This window comes from Sus scrofa, chromosome 11 (assembly GCF_000003025.6).
Source record: "Sus scrofa isolate TJ Tabasco breed Duroc chromosome 11, Sscrofa11.1, whole genome shotgun sequence".
Taxonomy (NCBI): domain Eukaryota; kingdom Metazoa; phylum Chordata; class Mammalia; order Artiodactyla; family Suidae; genus Sus; species Sus scrofa.
The window spans coordinates 49,695,504-49,718,147 of record NC_010453.5 but is presented as its reverse complement, the minus strand read 5'-3'; the positions used below and the strand labels follow the sequence as shown (position 1 = coordinate 49,718,147).

Sequence of the window (22,644 nt, the reverse complement as noted above, 5' to 3'; positions counted from 1 at the left end):
AAAGTTAAACCCACTGCAGCTCGCACTGTTTTTGTTTGATTTACAGAAAACTAAAATTACCCTTGGAATCATTCACTTTTCTCGCCCTATCACCCACCAAAAAGTTATCCAGCCCCAAATGCTCTCGAAGCCCTATTAAAAATAAATTATTACCTCAAACCAAAACACTAGATAAAATTAGAGATCGAGGCACGTAGGCAATAGAAGAGATGAAAATGAGATGTTCAGGATACATTCAACCACCTCCATCTGGGTTTAGAGCTTCTGGTCTGTCCATGAGTGTGCAGAGAAGAGCTAAGCATCACTGCTGTTCCCTCTCTTCAGTTCTTTGGATGGAGACTGCAGTCCCTAACAATACTCTTAGCACTGCTAAATTCCATTAAGCCAGGAACAATTTTTGGAGGCACAGGATTTAAACCATGGAACGTTTGTACTCAAGGGTTTCTCACTGTTCATCATTAGTGTACAATAATGTACTATATAAACACTTCTACTTTGCACAAAGCATTGTGTCAGACTCTGCAGATGACAGATGGTGAATAAGACAAAATATCTGCTCTAAGTGATTAAAGAGATAACAAAGAAGATTGAGACATTTACGTAAATACCATGAAACAATACTCAATATCATTAGTTGTTATATAACATGAATAATGGGGCTCTAAAAGCTTAGAGAGGCAGACGTCACATCTCCCTGGATCACTCAGGGAAGAGTTCACAGAGGAGATGGTCTCTGACCTGGATCTTCAAAAATGGGTTGAAGTTGGATGGATTGATGTGGTGGCCTGGAGGCTGGAAAAGGCCACCATGTGGATGGAATGGTGTAAATAAATGCAGAGGCTCTGGAAACGACAGAAAGGAAGTGGTTTCATTTGGTACTGCGTGTAGAGTAAATGTAAGGGGGAAGTCAGAAATAGCTAAGGAGGGTTAGGTTGGAGCCAAATTAACAAAGGCCTTGAATGAGGTTATAAGTAATTACATAGGTAATGGGGAGGCAGGTGGAGTGATTTTTTGAGCAGAATCATAGAAAGAAAAGTCAGGCAGTGCTGGGTAGTGATGTTCTAGTTGGGGGGGAGGCTGGACTGTAAGTCAATCTGGGCGGCCACTCTGATAACCTGTGATGGAACCAATGAGGGTTTGAAGTGGATTGAGGGAACATACATGTGCTGAGCATTTTATATATTTAATCCACATGTGCCTGATACGACACAGACAGGACAAGATATGAAGAATCAGAAATGATTCTAGAGGAGTTCCTGTCGTGGCCGAGAGGAAATGAATCTGACTGGCATCCACGAGGATGCAGGTTCGATCCCTGGCCTCGATCAGTGGGTTAAGGATCCAGAGTTTCCCATGAGCTGTGGTGTAGGTCCCAGAATTGGCTTGGATCTGGCATTGCTGTGGCTGTGGCATAGGCCAGCAGCTACAGCCCTGATTTAACCCCTAGCCTGGAAACCTCCATATGCCGTGGATGTGGTCCTAAAGAAAAAAAAAAATTCTAGAAAGGTGAGCTTGCTTGAATGAAAGAACAAAGAGAAGGCAGGAAATAGCACCTGTGGGAAGGAAGTTGCAAATAGCCTAGGACATTCTAAATGGGGGTGCTGGGAGATGGATAAACAGAGGTCTCGGCCAGTAGCATGAATAAGGGCCTGGGGGTCTGAGACAAGGTCAACACCATGGACAACTGAGGTGACTTGGATGAGCACTAGTCACCAGAAGAGGAAGCAGAGGAAGCAGAGTGTCCAGAATGTCAGTACCACCCATTTCTCAGGGACACTGATCCAGAGGGACTGAGTCTTTCTTCTTTCAAAGTATATATAACCAACAGCATTGGAGTTTTGTTCAGATTTAGAGCATTGAAAGGTACTGACTAAGAATTTTTGAAACAAAAAGAGAAGAAAAACACAAGTTCAAAAGCTCTGAGCTCTCACCCCTTGTCAGTTTTCTGAAGTGAAGTGGCCACTTGGATGATGTTCTCGAGGTCCTGACTCCTTCAAATGATGAAAAATAAACTCAAGTTAATGACCGTAAAGCTCTCTTAGAAGGAGCTAAAATGTTATCTGTGTTTAGAGAAGAAAGCAGAAGCCCATGTGTTGTTCAGGAATTAATGACTTAAACTGAGAAATAAAACAGACTATCCTATAAGCTTAGGGCATCCATTCTCTCTTTGACACTCACACACACACAGACACACACACACACACACACATCCCAGTCAGTCCAACTGGGCGTTGGCTCTGCCATCTAGTGTTCACAGAAATAACTACAGTATCTTCCAAAGACTTCTATTGGCTGCTCCCTAGTTATATACTTGAAAAACGATATAGAAAAGAAAATTCAATTAACTGCACAAATAAACACAGAATGTGTTCAGGAATTTTTCTGTCATTCAAGGAGCATTAAACAACATATTCAGATGATCAATTAGTCCCTTATAGGAGGTAAAAGTATCTGTTTTCTTAGGCTTCCAAAAGAAAGCAAGCATATTTGAAACTGTAGGATATGTGGAAGGACCTGACATATAGAGGGTTTGAATCCTCACTGATCTCCCTGGATCATGAAAAGGAATAATTGGGGAAATCCTCATAGCTTTACGTGCAATTAAGACCTGTGTTTTGGAGTTCCCGTCGTGGCTCAGTGATTAACGAACCCAACTAGCATCCATGAGGACTAGGGTTTGATCCCTGGCCTTGCTCAGTGGGTTAAGGATCCGGCATTGCTGTCAGCTGTGGTGTAGGTTGCAGATGTGGCTCGGATCTGGCGTTGCTGTGGCTGTGGCTGTGGTGTAGGCCAGTGGCTACAGCTCCAATTTGACCCCTAGACTGGGAACCTCCATATGCCACAGGTGCAGCCCTAAAAAGACAACCGCCACAACAACAAAAGACCTGTGCTTCATAAACAATATCTTATAGAAGGTTAATTGGGTTCCATGAAATAAGACTTTTATAGTCAAATACATCTGAGAAACATAACCGACTTTCAGAGATTCAGAATATATATAAAGTTCATGGTAGAGAATTCTGTTTCATTGTGTTTCCTAAATGTGTTAGTCATTAAACGCTTCTTTCTCAGAACATGCATGGACATCTTATGGCACATGGGACACGGGTTGGGAAATGCTGAGACGGAACTGTACCTTAAGTTACTAGGTACGAGGGAAAAATGACCATCTCCAAAGGTAAGGTATCTGTGTGGTGTATGTCTCAGAGTTAAGGAAGATAATAAAGAAAATGAAAAGCATGTAAATTCTGCACTGTAAAAATGCTTTCAGTAAAAAAATTTGTCTAAAAATTGATTATAGTGGTATTATAAGATGGAAAATTTTTTACCGTAATAAAAATGGTTTATCATATTGATAGACCTATAAAATAACATTGTTTAAGAGCTAACTTCAAAAAGAGTGTTTTTTTGTTTTTTTTTTTTTTTTTTCAGAGAAAGAGGAAGGAGTGAAGGACGGAAGCAAGGAGGGAGGGAGAGAGGAAGGAAGGTAGAAAGGGAAACTCAAAACAAATATATCCTAGATGGGAAATGCAAGCCAACAGCATACATTAGGTCTGTCATAGGGGATTCTTGCTCAAAAACATCCAGACAATTTGTAAGCCTTTTTCTGATGATGCAGGTGGAGCTGAATGTGACCTTAGTATGAAGTCAATTCTACGCAAAGCTTTTGTAGAAGTTCTATCAAATGACTATAGTTCTACCTGTTCATTTGTATCCAACACTAATTATATAAAAGACCTTAAGACAAGTTCTATGAATAAAGAGGCATTTTCCATGGGGTTCCCATCGTGGCTCAGTGGTTAACAGACCCAACTAGCATCCATGAGGATGCAGGTTCAATCCCTGGCCTCGATCAGTGGGTTAAGGATCTGGCGTTGTTGTGAACTGTGGTGTAGGTCACAGATGCAGCTCGGATCTGGTGTTGCTGTGGCTGTGGTGTAGGCCTGTGGCTACAGCTCCGATTGGACCCTTAGCCTGGGAACCTCCACATGCCATGGGTGCAGCCCTAAAAAGACAAAAAAAAAAAAAAAGAAAAAAAAGAAAAAAAAGAGGCATTTTCCTGTCTTAAGGGGTTTTCCTGTCTTATTTTGTTATTATGTTCAGACAGTTTTGGTTGTTCTTGATGTAATGCTTAGAACAGAAATGAAAGGAATGAAGTTCTGTAGGTACATATAAAATTATGTATCACCTACTACTCAAGTCAGCTGGATAATTGATTTTATCTATTTTATTATTAAATTTATGTATTTTAAGTGTTCTAATAAACCATACTTTATCATTTCTATAATTACATAGATAGATATATAGATACAGATCATTGTACCTTATATTTCTTTCAGCAGATCTGTTGGTTTCTGTATATACACTTGATTTAGGTGGACATATCTGCCTATATTTTTAGTTAAAGATAGTGTCTGTAAGAAAATACTTCTCAGTTAAATTTAAACAAGAAAACACTTATGTTTAAGATCAAAGTGTTAAGATTGAAGTGTTTACTTGAAATAAACATCTCTGTATGTTCGTATTCATTTACTTTTTCAGTTATCATAAAGCAGTTTTATACTTATCTCCAATAGATAATAACACAATCTTTGTAAATAATAGGAATCTGTTTTTTTCTTTTTTCTTTTTTTTTTGCTAGGTATCAGAGGGATTTTTTTTTTTTTCTGAAAGACTTATCCCACTTGAATACCATCAGGAAACAGACTTGCTCAGATAAGATGTGAAACACTGTCATATTTCTAATACACCACATAGAGAATGACTGCATTGAGTTGATAGAATTAAATGTTACAATGTTAGGATCTGCTGCAATTTGTGACATAAGCTTTTCTCTGCTCTTTTTCTAAGAATCTGATTGACCTACTTAGACATTCTTGCTTGTTCTCAAGAAACTATATTCAACTATTTTTTTGTACTCCTGAGGACATGTGTTAATTACACAGGAAACACTTCCCTTTCATATTCTTTCATTAACATCATCTTGCTGTGATTAAAGTAATCAGGGTTTAAAACATGCAAGTTGTCCTCATTTTATATTTAAGATCATTCATGGAAGAACAAAATTAAAGTAGTAAAAATGGATTAAACCAATTCCCATGAAATTTAGCTTCTTTTGAATCTATACAAGCTCACTGCTCTAGAGTCCCTTGTTTTAGATTAGAATTTAGGTGGTTACAAACACCAATTTTTTTTAGCCCCTTAAAAATACTATTCAAATTAAGATTTAATGCCCCAAAACTATCAAAGTAAAAAGAAAAATAAAGTAAGATAGAAAGCCAGGGAAGTTATTTTTAAGAGTATAATTATAACCATTGCACAAATGAAAAGTCATAAATCTGACCTATATTTTTAATTAATTCAGTGAAGGAGTGTTTTCTTAACATTAAAAAAATTTATCCTCTCTTCCTAAGGACAAAATTTCAAAGATATTATGAAATTTCACTGAATAGAAATTCAGACCTGGGTTTTTAACTGCTTACGTTGACCATCTAAATGTATACAGATAGCCCTGCCTCCCAGTCAGCATTTTCTGGCTGAAGTTACCCTCTTAAAGAAGAATAGGGCTAGAGTTGTCTTACATGTTGTCGAAAAAATCACCAACAAAAAGTAAAACCACAAAAGAATCAAAGGCAGGCCATCAAGCGAATCTAATCTATTCAGTCTTCATTGAGACACCATTTTGAAAATCCCTAAATAATAATGGAAATGTGCCATGTAGGTCTTGAAAAACAATTTGAAATTATTAAATGGTATAACAGGAACACATGGGAATATTTTCAGAGCTTTAATTTTTTTTGGGGGGGGCACACCTGCAGTATATGGAAGTTTGCAGGCTAGAAGTCAACTCGGAGCTGTAGCTGCCAGCCTACATCAAAGCTACGGCAATGCAGGGTCGCAGATGCATCTGTGACCTCCACCATGGCTCATGGCGATGCTGGAATCTTGACCCACTGAGCAAGACCAGGGTTTGAACCCTCATGCTCATGGATACTAGTCGTGCTCGTTACTGCTGAGCCACAGCGGGAACTCCTCAGATCTCTGAATCTGTTTCTAATTACTAGTTACAGCGCATTGGAAATCAAAGTAGAAAAGCAAGTCTGTACTTTTTTCTTGATTTGGAGACAAGTGAATGACAACATTTTTCAAAACTTGTGTTAGTTTTGAAATAACTGACAAATACCTCAATTGAAGATCGTTCTCAAGACTGAAGAACTATCCAAAGGTGTTTCTAACATAAAGGAGGTTTGAGAGTAAGACAGTTTCAAGAACATCTTTTGTTAGACAGTGTAGCTCTTAATGGGAATCTTAACAAGGGGTAAATATAAATCTATAGCTATATAAATAAAACTATATCATTTCTATTTATATGACATAATATGTCAAGTATGTATATGTCAAGTATGTACATGTTTGTATACACACACCACACACACACACTCACACACACACAGAGTTTCCCTATACATTTTGGTACCTAGTACACAAATGAGAGGAAGCCTGAGTATGAACACTTTCAGGACATAATTATTGTTCGTCTCTAGCTTGAAGGTATATTTCCATAAGACAGGTAATAGCCGTAAGTATTCAAGGCAAACATATGTACACATTTGTGTGGTCAAGAGAATTAGAAAAGCTTTCCAAGTACTTTTTCAGTGAATGTGCATGCAAGACATCTCCATGCTTTGCACAAAACGTCACAATTCATTTGCTTTCATTTCTCTCGAACATCTTCATTTTGCAAGAAATTCTGGAGGGCTACGTCTTACCTATTATCCTGCCTCAGCTGGTTAGGAGATGGAACAGGAAGGCTAGGCTTCGGAAGTATCGGAGGGTGAACAGTTGGTTCCCTTTAAAACAGAAAATAGCGGTTCATTTCGCCATGGAAACATGGTCAATTTTAGCATCTATTCACCAAATGGATTTATTGTCTATATGGAAATATCTCATGTATCTTATAACCCCCAAGCAGGAGCTACATCAAGGGCCAGGATCTTTGAGCTCTATACTTTAAAGAAGTCAAATACTTAAATTAAGGTATTTTTAATCAGATTAAATCAGGTTAATTTAATCAGATTTTTTGGGGAAACCCTGTCCTCTCTATCATTGTTTTTTCAAATTATCATTTATTTTTTATTACTCAATGAATTTATTACATTTATAGTTGTACAATGATCATCACAATCCAGTTTTATACAATTTCCATCCCACACCCCCAGCACATCCCTCCACCCCCCCAAACTGCTCCTTTGGAAACCATACGTTTTTCAAAGTCTGTGAGTCAGTATCTGTTCTGCAAAGAAGTTCATGGTGTCCTTGTTTCAGATTCCACATGTAATGATAGCATTGATGTTTGTGTCTCATTGTCTGACTGACTTCACTTAGCATGATAATTTCTAGGTGCATCCACATTGCTAAAAATGCTGTTATTTCGTTCCAAAACTATCATTGGAAACATAATGGGTTCTTTAAACAGCTTAATATTTTACTAGACCATTACACTCAAGTTGTGACATTCGGGGCCAGCAGCACATGAGCGGAGTAAATGGTTCTTGGGCATTAACATATAAGCTTCTTTAGGAATTATGTCAGCTATCAAGCTGCTCGGAAACAGCGAGAAAGGTTTTCAATTCCACCAGACCGCAAGTGAAGTTGATGTGAAGCTCTTCACTGAATCTGACTTAAATGTTGTCAGCACAGACCAGTCTGAGGCTGGCAAAGCATACATACACTGTTAGCCTACACTCTCCAGCAAGGCGCCAAAGCATCCTCTGAGCTGGCAGGATTTGATCACCCAGGAACTGTAGATGGGCAATGACGGGCATGCTGGTGACGGAATTGGCACTTATCTGGGGCATGACATTCTCCTGTCCCGACACTCCCACCCCTGTGGTTCCTCATCATCCTCAAGATCAATTCCATCAAATACCCCTGTGAACTAGACTCTTTGTACCCCTCTAGCTTCTGCAGTCTGCTGGGGAGGATGGAGCCTCCAGAGGCCACCTGCCTGAATTGCCAGCTGTGTGACAATGGCCTAAACTGATTCCATCTCCTAGACTGTAATAACCCTTCCAAGAGGATGGCTGGGGCTTTTTACAGCAGCACCTATGGCATATGGAAGTTCTCAGACTAGGGGTTGAATCAGAGCTAGAGACCGCAACCATGGCAACACTGGATCCAAGCCACATCTGTGACCTATGCCACAGCTTGCAGCAATACCAGATCCTTAACCCACTGAGCAAGGCCAGGGATTGAACCCGCATCCTCCAAGAGACAGTGTCAGGTTCTTAACCTGCTGAGCCACAATGGCAACTCCTGAAGTCGTGCTTTTATTTAACAAACATTTATTGGTCACTTTCTAGGCACAAGGCACTCTACCAAGTGGTAATTTCCCTCAAAAGGCTTTCAATACACAAATAAGTGCATGACAGATAAAGAAAAGTACTAAAAAAAGCGAAGTACTAAGAAAAGAAGAGTAAGAGAATACAGAGTAATGGTGTGGAACACTTGTTGGTGATATGAAATGTGAGCCACTGAAGGAGGGGCTCAATGAACCGTGAGGATATCGGAGGATGAGCATGCAAACACAGCATCATCAGCCTCATAATGGCATCGAATACTTGAAACACCAAGGAAGTCATTGTGGGTAGAGAGGAAAAGAGGGCCAAGGGTGAACCTTGAACTCTGCAATATTTAGACATCAAGAATATGAGAAGGGAACAGCAGAAGTGTCTGAAGAGAAGTGGTCATGCAGAAAAGAAGAAAGATATGAAGGTGTGGCTCCAGGAAGTCACGAGAGGAAAGTGTCTCAAGAAAGAGAAATTGGCCATGCCAAAATGCTACTGACAGATCAAATAAAACAGGGATGGGGAAGTACTATGGTGTTGGCAATAGAGTGGCCACTGATAACTCTGATAAGAGCAGTTGTGATGGAGGAGGGGTTAAAAACACCTAGGAGTGGATTTCAGAGAAAATGGGAGGCAGAAGCATGGATGTAGATACTTTCAAGGCATCTTTCAGTGAAGCGGGAAGAGAAAAACGGGTAGTTACCTACACGGATTTGGAAACCACCAGGCATTATGACAGGAGGGGTGTTTGTGAGACATGAGGAGCCCCATGCCAGAGTTGCCACAGGGTGAGGGTGAGTGACTCAGAGACCTTCGGATGACTCCAGTGAGAAAGGGAAGGCGTGACAGCTTCAAAGAGGATGCGGACTTTCAGGGAGGAGAGGGTTAAAACTGATAGGAAGCTGCAATAAGGGGCAAACAGGACCCCTCCTCTTCCTCCAGACCCTGTGGTACAAGGGATTGGAAGAAAAACAGCTCTTACTGAGAAGGAGGCGGTGGGAGCAGGGACCTCTGGGAGAACGCCGCAAAGAACAGAGTGATCAGTCAGAGAGTGAAGAGGTGTGTTTCGATGATAACAGATGACACATCCAGGGAGGTTCAGTGGACGGGTCTGTAGGGATGGAATGCTATTAGGTTGGGTCTGTTTCAGTGATACACAGAACTGGGGAGCGGGCGTGGTCCAGGTGATAAGAGATGATCTGACCAGGGTTCTCATGGGGATTCATGGCCCCAGAACTGGAGGACAAGATGGAATTCATCCTGAAGCTTTTTAGGTAGAGCGTGGTAGTGAGTTCCTGGGTGCAAGGCAGTGGAGCAGTGGGCACAGGGCATGGTGGGTCTCCTAGATCTTATGTTGATGGTGGCACTGAAGCCAGTGGAAGGGCATGCAGAGCATGGGAGCAGGGTCTGGCTCAATGCAAGTGCTTTTGGCTGTCACTGTTTTCATCCCACAGGATCCCAATGCTGAAGCTGGCCCAAACCATTTGTACTTCCTAACCCATCCCACCCAATACCACATTCTCTGTACCCCCTGGTGTTCCTCCTTTTCTCTTTCATCTGATACTCCTCCTTGCCCTTTAGATTCTGGTTTGGGGGTTACCATCTATAACAGTACCCAACACGGTGCTGAATAATTCCTGTGTCTCCCCATAGCACCCCCTCTTCACAGCATGTACCACGCCTTCCTGAATTACACAGCATTTTTGGCCCCACCCTGGCTGGATTGAAAGCCCTACCAGGATAGTTACAGTTAAGTACTAGGATTATACATGATGTTGGTGCCAATAAAGATGTGTTGAAAGGAGAAGGGACTGGATGAATTTCTATTTGGTGAGGAAGGAAATGGGCACAGAAGAGAGACCTAAAACTTAAAAAAAAAAAAATCTATTCAAGATTAGCTGTCCTATACAAGTTCATTGTTGATTCTACTGCCAAATACCTAGTAGGTGCTGGGAGCTCGGGTGAGTTGTGTTGTTATGTGAGTTACCTGGAAAAAGAAATTACCACAAAAATAGTCTCCCCAAACAAAAATTGACTGACTGTTAAATTGTACAATTAGATATTATTTTATTTGTATTGCCACTATCTTCTCTTCTCAGAACATACTCCTGTGTTGGGGATGATGCACTGTCATTCAAGTGATAATGTGTATTTCATGCATCTGTTGATTGGCTGATTGATATGCTTTTCTTCCGGGGATAGAGACAAGGGGTAAGAAGGTGGTTAGCCTGGGTAACAATGGGTCTGCACTGGCCCTGGATATCTGAAAAGAGGCAGGAGAGAGGTAACAAGATAGGACGGAAGATTACAAAAAAGGAGATGTGGGATGGCGTCCAAGTTTGCTTATGCCAGAATCACACGGATGAAAAGCGAAATTTCTGCCATGTAGAAGGGCTAAGTCCCCAGAGAGGTGGGGAATTATTGTCTGGATGTGCCTGTGAGGCAGAGGCGAGTAGAGAAGAGGATCTGGGTGCATAGTAAGGCTATGGTTTGGGGGAAAGAAAAGGTAGGCATGCAGTTGAGAAGGCTAAGGAAAGCCAAGAGCATATTTATTTCCCAGTGTGATGCATTTATACCCCTGCTGGGCTGAGCCCCTGCAAGGTCACACTGTCAGAGGAGCTTTAATTTGCATCTCTGCAGTGACAGTCACAGAGGACAGAGCCCCTGGCCCTGGGGTGGGCAGTGAGAAAAGTCATTCATGCTGCGCCAGGAGCTCTCAGCCATGCCAGGCAGGGGGATTAAAATGCCAGAGGGAGGCAGGAAGCTGTGGCTTGGAATGTTTTGAAGAGACAAAAACAAGAGACATTCATGTGGAATGATCCTATTTGAGCACCACTTCGAGACACACCGTTTAAGCGTGGATGAGTTGACCCCGGGACTCCCCTCTCTCTTTCCCTCAATCCTATAAGATTGCTGCCAGGTTGGTGATATCACACTAGTGGCTATAATTACAGAGAATAACTTTTAGGAATCAAAAGACAGCTTTCACGGGCAACATGTGAAAACTCGCAGACTGTAGCCCAAAGGGCAGAGCTAATAGAAACAACACAGCCAAGCTGTCTATAGTTCTTCATGTGCTTGTGCTGCTACAAAGATCACATCTTTGCATTAGGGCTTTTTTTTTTTTTTTTTCCTTTTTTTCTTTTTTGGAAAACGAGCTTGGCTCTGTGACTTCTGCTCAAGCTTGACTTTGTGAAGAATGTTTCTATTACTCAGCACAGGTCAAGGTTGAAAGAATAATGGACTCTAACAGTTGATGGTGAGTTTTGTTTTCACTTTCCATAATGCTTAGCTTTTGCATCTCACAGATAGAATTTTTATTCCAACAATGGCAAAGAAGATAGAACCTATATATTCTTTGAGCTTCAATAACATGCCAACTTGGCCAAGTTCTCACAGACTTTATTTAATTCAATCTATGTATCTATGCTGTAGAATATATATTGTTTCTTTTCACTGATTCTGAAAGACATGAGTACTTTTTTTTTTACTAGTCACATGGCTAGTAAGTGACCCAGCCAAAGTTTTAACCTTGTCTTTTTTTGTATGTCAAATCTCATGCTTTTTCCTGTATATCAGACCATCAAATCAATACCCTTCCAGGCACTTCCAATGAAAATTTAAGAACAATAGGTTGTCCTGCTTTATGGCCTTGTTCAAGGAAGGCATCATTAGTTTAGAAAGCACCTATGGAGTTCCTGTCATGGCGCAGTGGAAACGAATCTGACTAAGAACCATGACGTTGCGGGTTCAATCCCTGGCCTTGCGCTCAGTGGGTCAAGGATCTGGTGTTGCTGTGAGCTGTGGTGTAGGTCACAAACACAGCTCGGATCCTGTGTTGCTGTAGCTGTGGCATAGGCTAGCAGCAACAGCTCTGATTAGATCCCTAGCCTGGGAACCTCCATATGCTGCAGGTGCAGCTCTAAAAAAAAAAGCAAAAAAAAAAAAAAGAAAAAGAAAAAGCACTTATTCTACAACTGCCCTACTTACAACGTCAGGATACATAACAATACGAGGCGAAACTGTGTATTCAGAGACCAGAAAAGGTGTGGCGTGGGCCATGGTCTCAAAGAGCTTACAGAGCATAAGGCATTCTAAAGATTCAAAAGAATCTGGATTCTTTGTTCAAAAGAACCACTGCTGTACCAATATCTTTCTTTCCCTGGCCAGGGACCGTTTCTGAACTACACCACATCAGTGGAGCAAGCACTGGACCAAAATCCCAGATGCCTGGGCTTTAGAGTTGTTTGCCACTAACTTTCAGTTTGATCCTGGAAAAAGCACTGATCCCCTCTGAAGAATCTGCTTCTTCATTTGTAAAAGGATGAGGTTGGTCCAGATCGGTAGCTGGCAAACCACCGCATGACCATGGGAGTCAGAGTGATTGCAAGGAATCCTCAATTCCACAGGGCCCTGAGCACTTGATATTGATTAAGTACCTTGCGTGTTCATGTATGTAAACTTTCTAAATGTATGTAAACTCAGTTGCCGCTAATAACATTTACATTGGTATAATTCAGATTGGCTCTGTAAGAGGACAAATAAACCTGGGATAGAAATTTTCCAGTTTTGCAGAATTCATAGCAGCTTTGGTCCTTACATGTTTTCTCAAAGAGATAATAAGACTACTACAACTATCATTAGATGAAATTGTAAAAATTTTCAGCATTCGAAAGGAGTCTACCTAAAATAGATCACAGTTCTATATGTAAATCATCCTTCTCTAAAACTTTCAGAAGAAAATACAGAAGAAAACTCTTTGTGATCATGGGTTGAGCAAGGAGTTTTTAGGTATGACAGTACAATTTGTAATAACAGTAATTATACTTGATAAACTTGACTTCATTAAATTAAAAAAACTTTGCCCTTCAAAATACACTGTTAAGAGAATGAAAGTACAAGCCACACATTGGGAAAAAAATATTTGCAAATTGTATAACTGATAAAGGACTTGTAAGCAGAACATATTTTTAAACTCTCAAAACAAGCAACAATCCACCAATCAAAAAAAAAAAAGGCAAATGATTTCAACAGATACATCACTATAGAAGATGTACAGATGACACATAATCATATGAAAAGATGCTCAACATCCTTAGTCTCAAGGGAAAGGCACATTAAAACCAGGATGAGATACCTTACACACCCATTAGAACAGCTAAAATTCAAACAAACAAACAAACAAACAAACAAAACAACTGACAATACCAAGTGATGCTGAGGAAATAAAGCAACCTGAACTCTGTCATCCATTGCTGGCAGGAATGCCAAATGGTACAGCCACTTTAAAAACTATTTGGCAGTTTCTTATAAACATACACTTATCACATGATCTAAAGCGACCCCACTTGTAGGCATTTCTTCAAGAGAAGTGATTACCTGAAAAGAAATGTACACACAAAATGTTCACACAAAAACCTGTACGTGAAGATTTAAAGTATCTTTGGAGACAAGTCAAATGTCCTTCAACTGGTAAATGGAAAGATGACCTGTGCGCCTCCACACATGGAAGTCCTACTCAGCAATGGAAAGGAATCAACTATTAACACATGCAACAGTATGGATGAGTTGCACATGCTTTATGCTAAGTACAAGAAGCAGATTCAAGAGCTACCCAAGCAGACCGATGAGATATTGCAGATTCAGTTCCAGATCTTCACATTAGAGCAAACATTGCAATAAAACAAGTCACATGAATTTTTTGGTTTCCCAGCACATCTAAAAATTTGTATTTACACTATACTATAGTCTACGAAGTGTGTAATAGCATTATGTTTAAAAAATGCACATACCTTAATTTAGAAATACTTTATTGCTACAAAAATGCTAACCATCACCTAAGCCTTCAGTCCATTATTTTTTTTTCCTGGCAAAGTATTTGAAATATTGCAAGAATATGTGATACTGAGACACAAAAATGAGCAAAGGCTGTTGGAAAAGATGGTGCCAAGAGATTTGCTTGATACAAGGTTGCCACAAACTTTCAACTTGTAAAAAAAAAAAATACAGTATTTGCAAAGTACAACAAACAAAAGGGCAATAATAGGGGGGTATGTCCATATCTACCGTGTGACTCCACTTGTATAATATTCTGTATACGTCTGAGAGAAGAAGGTGGTTAGGGAGCAAAGAGTATTCAGACAGTTCTAAGTAAAATATTGGTCCTTGCATCCCCCACCCAGGCTTTTGGAAGCCCAATCCCTATGTCACAGTATGCTCCTGTCACACACACTGCATGACCCCGGAACCTCCCTGCTTCCCAGAGTCTTGTTGCTCCAACACCTCCTCCTCCCCACAGAATCCAAATAGCATCCTTTCAGTGCTCCAACCCTGCCCAGTTCTGGCAGGAAGGAAATCTAACTTAGGTGATAGATTCTAAGTCGTGAATGATCACAGACAACCCTTTTCACCTGTTAGAGCTTTCATGCTGTTAAGTGAGGTGAGATGTGTCATCTTGGTTGACAGACCTTCAGGCAGTACTACTCAATGATGAAACAAAATAAAATTTTAATCAAACCCTTTGTTTTGTATGGTTGGGGCAGAGTTGTAACTTGGAGGGTGATGTTTTTGGCAGAGCCCACACACTAGGCATCCTGACTCTAACAGCTTTTTCTGCTCCCCCTGCTTCTGAACCTGAAGATCCCCCTACTTCATCATACTTCAGGGGGCTCCCTTGGCAGCAACGGGGGCTCAAGGGGGGGGAGGGGCAGGGGCCTCGGGATAGACAGAGGAGTAGGGCAGGAATGGTTTTTCTTGGTTGTTGTTTGAATGTATAAGTAACTTAAAACTAGTGTTAGGAAATCAGAGACTGTCTCTGTTGACCTCGTAGGACTGAGAAAATAGCAACTCACTGCCAAAGGTCAAGACCTTCATCTCCACACTCTGAATTAGCTTTCTCCTCATTCTATTCAAACACTTCAAAAATAATAAACCTTGACTCACGTTAATGTTCTAATTACTGGGAATGTCTAGGTTGGGTATTCCAGGCATTCCGATAAGATTTTAAAATCACTCTACTTGGACATTTTACTGAGAGTCAGACTCTTAATCTTTCAAAAGAGATTCTGGTTTATGTAAGAAGATTTTTGTTGAGATAAAAATGAAACACATTGATTTATTTTAGGATGAGAGCAAACTTAGCAGAGAGTTTGGTACCAATAGAGTTAAAAATGTGGCAGCATAATTAGAAAAGCTACATTTTACCATTTATAGTTACAGACAGAAAAATATAACTGTAGTGCAGGGTTGCCATGGCAACCCACTTCTCAATCAGGATTTTTTTTGTTCTCCTTCAAATTTACCAATCATCTGAGCGGAAGCGAAAAAACCACTGAAAGAAAAGAGGTTGAAACAAATATGGATGAGAAACTATGCAAGTACATAGCAAGCACTAAAAATGTGATAATTTCCTAGGTGGCTCCACTATTTTCATTTTATCAGATGTTGTAATTCTGTCTTTAGAAATGATATTAGAAAAAAACATATTGGTTTGTTGTTGTTGGTGGTGGTGGCTTCATTGTTGCTCCTGAACATAGCGTGGGTACCATCATAAATGTTCATAATGTCTCTTAAATAACTCCCTAAATTGGGTTTCAGTGAGTTTCTTAAATGAGCTTCACATGTCATGTGAGCACAGCATCTCTAAGTCACCTAAATTTAGAGTCAGAAGCACTTGAATTTATAAGAAGCAGAACACCAAGATGTAAAGGCGGGTTCTGAAATCAGAAGCCACTTTAATATCAACTTCCTAGAAATGCTGTGTCTATATTTTATTGTGACTCGATCGAACATTTCTCATGAATGACACCTACTAGTCATGTGATTGGCTCAAGCCCTGGCAAATGTTATCACTCTTATGAAAGACCCAAAGATGAGAAAAAGGTTAAAGACTTGAAAATTGAAGACATACACTAGTGGTGGCTACACACTGCTTGGCATCAGGCTTTCTGATAATCTTAAAGAAGTGGGAAAGGGAAGACTTTCACTGGCTCTGATCTTCTAATGATTTTCCATATATATATGTTCCTTCATAGCTATTTCAGAATCTTTAGTACCTCAACCTCAAATTACATAGCATCAACTCTTAAAATAGAAGTGATATTCTGAAAAAGTACCTACACTTTTCATAAATTACAAATATCTATCTATAACGTCTTATGAGAAAAGGCATTTTTCTACATGGAATCAAATTTGGAATTACGGGGGGCGTCCCGCAGTGGCGCAGTGGAAATGAATCTGACTAGGATCCATGAGGACCTGGGTTGAATCCCTGGCCTAGCTCTGTGGGTTAAGGATCCAGCATTGCTGTGAGCTGTCGCGTATGTCGCAGACGCGGCTCGGATCCTGTGTTGCTGTGGCTCTGATGTAGGCCAGAGGCTAGAGCTCTGATTCAATCCCTAGCCTGGGAACCTCCATATGCCGTGGGAGCGGCCATAAAAGAGCAAAAAAAGAAAAAAGAAGAAAAAGGCAATTACTGGATTTGCTACGTCCTCTAAACATCACTGATAAAGGATGAGGGTGGAGATTGGCTCTTAGAAATCCCATAGTTCTACACACACAAATAGACATAAGCACATGCAAGCTCGCATGCATACACACACGTGTGTGTGCACACACACCCACCCTGAACCTTTGCTCCTCCTCTCCTTTCTGTCTGGAACGGCTCCATCCCAACTTCACCTCTGCACCTGGCTTTCTGGTATATCAATCTGTGAGGTTCACCTCTGGCATCTCCCCTTTTGGCCCCACTATACCCCAAACACATCCTCTATTGCCTCCTTCTCCATGTTCCATATCTTGTGACTCTCTCAACCGTAGTGTTTATCTTACCCTCAAGGACCCACTTTTAGTCAGGGTCAGCCTTCACATTTAGCTCAGAATGACTCCCTGATGGACTCTGAGTCTCTTGAAATAGGAACTGTGTCTTCCACATCTTTGTATTCCTGGTGTCTGGCAAAGTCCTTTCCTAGCACATAGTCAGAGCTCAACAAATGCTTTGGAAAGAGGTAAAGAGAAAGAGAGAGGTTTAAACAGTCATTATTATCTTAAGCACCTAGAATAAAGCCTAATTACAAAGAGGCAAATACAATAACAGGTAACAGGAAAATTCCCTATCCTGTAAACACTAAGAAATAGTAAAATCAATTAATTAATATGTACTTACAGATACATTTCTACGATGGATTAAAGGGTTATAAGATGATGCCCACTGGTGAGGAGTGTACCCCAAAAAAGTAACGTTTCGAGGGAGGACTGCAGACAACAAACTGACTTCCTGAGTTCAAGGACAAAAACAACCTGCTGGGCTGAGACCCCTGTGTGGGTGGAAGAAAGATTCATACCCGACTCTGAAGGACGGGCTGGTTTGGGATGGGAGAATCCATCCACCTACTCTGCCTCCACCCTGCCTACCTCTCATTACACCTCCTCTCACCACTCATTGCACTGGTTGTTTTCTAGTTCCTCCTCTACCCCTGTATGTGTAGACACATCATGCTTCAACTTTGCATCTCTTCTCATTTAATATTTTCTCCAAAGGTAACGTCATTCTGAAGACACACCATTTAAAGTCTTGGGGATCATTCCCAAATCTGGATCTTAGGCACCAACCTTTTGCCTAAGGGTCATGTCCATGTTTCATTGCTTGGAGCTTAGCCTCCACACCTACATCCTTTCAGCATCCCAGGCTACCTGTCCAAATCAATGCACACTCAGCTTCCGGCCAATGGTGTATCTCTATTCTGCTCCTATTTCTTCCTACATTGGTTGGTGGCATCACTATGCTGAAACTCGTCCTGGGCTTGAAGACCTGGCATTGTGGAACTCCTCTCCTTCGCTCCAAGCCCACATCTCCTTCAGGGTCTCTTTTCCCCTGAATCCCCTGAAGCTTCTCCCCATCACACCAGAGCTCCTGGAGAACGCTGATCTTTTCTCAAGTTGACAGAGCTGATCTTGTGTGAGGGTCACTTGTGCATCCATATTACCCAACTTCTGGGGCTCTAAAAGCCCCCAAACTACTGCTGCCCTTCAGAGCCCTCTGCCCCAGAAACTGCCTACCACATTGCTGAGTGTCACCACTTAGACAGGTGAGCTCCCTCTCCGATCCTCCTCCCCCTAAAGAGTTCCCTTGCCTCTCTCCTCTTGTGGGTCATGACCCCTGTGCTGTTGCCTTGGGAAGATTTCATGCAGGGAGTGACTTCCTCCCCAGGCAAAGCTGGCCAAGCATTACCAAAATAATGCTCTTAGCTTGCTACTGCCCCCCCAGAGGTCATATCTTTTTCCTTGATCAGCACCCAAGTGCCTTGCTCACTACAATGACTACTGAATTAGGGGAGTAGGATAGACAAAGGTAGATGACAGTTTTGATGTTTTAAGTGTGGGTGATGGAATGCTTACATTATTGTGACACAAGAAAATAATTTTATTTTATTTTTTTCTTTTTAGGGCCGCACCCACAGCATGTGGAAGTTCCCAGGCTAGGGGTTGAATCCGAGCTACAGCTACTGGCCTACACCACAGCCACAGCAACACAGGATCCATGTCTGCAACCCACACCACAGCTCACGGCAATGCCGGATCCTTAACTCACTGAGCAAGGCCAGGGATCGAACCCGCAACCTCATGGTTCCTCATCGGATTCGTTTCTGCTGCACCACAATGGGGATGATAAAAATAATTTTATTTTAAAAGGCAGCATAGAGTACTTCCCAAAGAGTGACTGTGTCATCATGTTTGGTCATGAGGAGGAGATTCTTTGAGGATAGCTCGGGACAGCAAAAGAGAACTAAATTGCGAGGCATAAATAATAAAAACTTAGGGTGGGGGTCAGAGGGGAGGAGAGAAGAAAGACAGTGAAAAAGAGAAAGAGAGAGAGAGAAGAAAGAAGGAGGAGGATATTGCTGAGAAAAATAGCAATAAGCTCAGGCATAGAGAGAAAACGTCAACCAAGGAGACATGGTCAAGAATAGGAGTGGCCAGGAGTTCCCATCGTGGCTCAGTGGTTAACAAATCTGACTAGGAACCATGAAGTTTTGGGTTTGATCCCTGGCCTTGCTCAGTGGCTTAAGGATCCGGCATTGCCGTGAGCTGTGGTGTAGGTCGCAGATGCGGCTCGGATCCCGAGTTGCTGTAGTTCTGGTGTAGGCTGGCAGCTACAGCTCCGATTCAACCCCTAGCCTGGGAACCTCCATATGCTGTTGGAGCAGCCCTAGAAATGGCAAAAAAAAAAGACAAAAAAAAAAAAAAAAAAAGAATAGGAGTGGCCAAAGAACTTAGAAGCAGAAAGTTCTAATAGGATGCTTTACATCGTTTGGTCTGGGCTTCTACCATGTATGGCTATCACTCCTCTCATCCCATATCTTTATTAAAACCTTATGCAAGTGGTATTTGGACCAACCAAGGAAAAGAAGCTTCCATGTCTGAGTTTGCGTGGAGCGGAGAGAACAGAACAGTGATCAATCAGTAGTGTCAGTCTGAAGAGAAATTTGAAGACAATTTGCTCATGGCCACAAGAACATAAGTGCCCCAGATTGGGGAGGAGAAACGGTCGCAGGTAGACCCTTATATGCCAAGGGTCTGTAGATGCTGGGAGGACAGGACATTCAAAACAGATTAAGTGAGCTGAAGAGAGGGCAAAGGGAAGTTATAAGGCATGGAAGGGAAGAATGGGCAGGCAGTCAGTGCTAAGGATTTGGGTCTTTATTCTAAGCATCATGAAAAGTCATATTTTCTCTTAGGAGGGTATTATGTTTCCATTATCCTTTTGAAAATATCAGTCCAAGAGTTCCCACTGTGGCACAGTGGGTTAAGGATTCGGCATTGCCACAGCTGTGGTGTAGGTTGCAGCTGTGGCTTGGATTGGATCCCTAGCCCTGGGACGTCCATATGTTGAGGCTGTGGACAAAAAAGACAGAAAAATCAGTCTGGCAACTGTGCAGAGAAAAGATTAGGGGAGTGGATATCAGGGTGAATGAAGGGAGAATACTTAGGTCGCTATTGTTATAGTCCAGGGGAGATAAAATAAGAGAAATGGAGAGAGGTAGACAGATTTAAGAGGCAGTTGGGAGGTAAATTGCCAGGATTTGCTGATGGATTGGGGACTGGTGGGTAAGGAGAGAAAGGTATAAAATATACCTTCAAGATTGCAAGGATATGAGGTTGCAGGTTCGATCCCTGGCCTTGCTCAGTGGCTTAAGGATCCGGCGTTGCCGTGAGCTGTGGTGTAGGTTGCAGATGCGGCTCAGATCCCGCATTGCTGTGGCTCTGGCGTAGGCCGGTGGCTACAGCTCTGATTAGACCCCTAGCCTGGGAACCTCCATATGCCATGGGAGCGGCCCTAGAAAAGGCAAAAAGACAAAAAACCAAACCAAAACAAAACAAAACAAGACTGCAAGGATGTTGATTGGCTGGAGGACAGTAGTATTGAGCTAGAGGGCAAGTTAAGTGTAGAGAATTAGGAATTTCATTTTGAACCTGTTGCATCTGTAATGTTTTTGAGACAGTTAAGCAAAGATGTCACGTAAGCAGTTGAGTATCCAAAGGTAACTCAGAGAAGTGGTGGCATGGATAGAAATGAAGGAGCCAGGAACATACAAATGGCCACAGAAACCACGGGCAGGAATGGCTTGTCAAAAGACAGAGCACAAAACAAGCAGAGAAAAGGGACATTGAGGCTTTAGGATCATCAACATTTAGTGGCTTGTTGGAGGATGGGGAGGTAGCCAAGGAGCTGAGATAAAATGGCTAGAGAAACACAGGTTCACCTTAGAGATACTGTGGGTTCAATTCCAGACCACCCTCAATAAAGTATCTCAATAAAGCAAGTCACACTAATTTTCTTGGTTTCCCAGTGCATATACAAGTTATGTTTATATTATACTGTAGTCTTTTAAGTGTTCAATAGTATTATGTCTAAAAAAACGTACATACCTTAATTTAAAAAAATACTTTATGGCTAAAAAATGCTAACCATCATCTGAGCCTTCAACAAGGTGTAATCTTTTTGCAACAGTGACAATAAAGATCACTACTCACATAGAAGGGGTACCCAATGTAATGTATTGAAGCCCACTTGACCGTCCCATGAGTGGAGGCCTAACTGCTTTCCCCTAACGACACCCCTTTTTAGTATGAAGCGGTCAGAGTGGTTGTTGCCCCCTTTCCCCCGCAGTTAGAGTCTCCAACTCTAGAAGGGGGGATTAAGGCAGAATCATAGCTCAGGCAGTCAGTGTAGGGCTTTGATGCATTCTTTGAGATGCCTATTGATGAACATTTGTGGCTTAAGGGCTCCAGGGAGTTAGAGCCTCACAGGCCTTGTTGACTATAGAGAGTGTACCTATACCCGGATGGACATTAATCCTAATCCCTGTGACTCGGTTTATGGGAAAAAAAGGGCAAAGAAACCGTGAGCCTTACGGGACATTTCCACCCCTAAAACTCCTATTGGATAAGAACTGATATAGGTAATGGAGTAAAGCCAATGGGAGAAAACCACATCTTTCTGGACCCCACATTGGTACCCTCCATCTTTAAGGATTAAAAACCCTTATAAGACAATAGAGAGGGGGGCTCTTCTCCCCCCTCCCAGCTGTTCTGGGAGCTATTTGCTTTCCTGTAATAAAAGACTTTGTTTGCTAAAAAAAAAAAAAAAAAAAAAAAATCGCTGCTCACAGATCATGGTAACAAATACAATAACAACAAAAAAGACTGAAATATTGTGAGAATTATCGAAACGTGACAGAGACATGAAGTGGCCAATGCTGTTGGGAAAATGGCACCAATACACAGGGTTGCCACAACACTTCAGTTTGTAAAAAAACACAATATCTGCAAAGTACGATAAAGCAAATTGTGATTAAACAAGTTAATGCCTATAAAAGAAAACTCAGGAGCATGTTGGGGTGGGGGAGGGGAGGTGAGGTTTAAAAGACAGTAAGAGAGGAATTCCTGTTGTGGCGCCGTGGAAATGAATCCGACTAGGAACCATGAGGTTGTGGGTTTGATCCCTGGCATTGCTCAGTAGGTTAAAGATCTGGTGTTGCTGTGAGCTGTGCTGTAGGTCACAGATGTGGCTTGGATCTGGCGTGGCTGTGGCTCTGGTGTAGGTCAACTGCTGTAGCTCTGATCTGACCCCTAGCCTGGGAACCTCCATATGCCTAAAAGGACCAAAAAGGAAAAAAAAAAAAGGACAATAAGAGAGAGAGTTTTAAAGACATGAATAGCCAGTGGCCTTTGGAAAGGTCGATTAGTCATTGGGACTGATATGGCAACAGGAACTTGTCAGCAAGATCACTAGTGA

General features: G+C 41.6%; 1 protein-coding gene across 12 annotated transcripts in view; it reads right to left on the bottom strand.

Moving 5' to 3' along the window:
- SCEL (sciellin) overlaps nucleotides 1–22,644 on the bottom strand; it is a 126,189-nt gene that overhangs the window by 59,630 nt on the left and 43,915 nt on the right. For 11 of the 12 annotated variants that reach the window (XM_021065762.1, XM_021065763.1, XM_021065757.1 and 8 more), the window contains 2 exons: nucleotides 6,771–6,851; nucleotides 1,932–1,991 (listed from right to left, as the gene is read on the bottom strand). In XM_021065762.1, the coding sequence (XP_020921421.1) occupies nucleotides 1,932–1,991; nucleotides 6,771–6,851 (141 nt within the window). The remainder of the gene's footprint in view (nucleotides 1–1,931; nucleotides 1,992–6,770; nucleotides 6,852–22,644) is intronic. The other variant, XM_021065756.1, reaches the window with a different exon arrangement.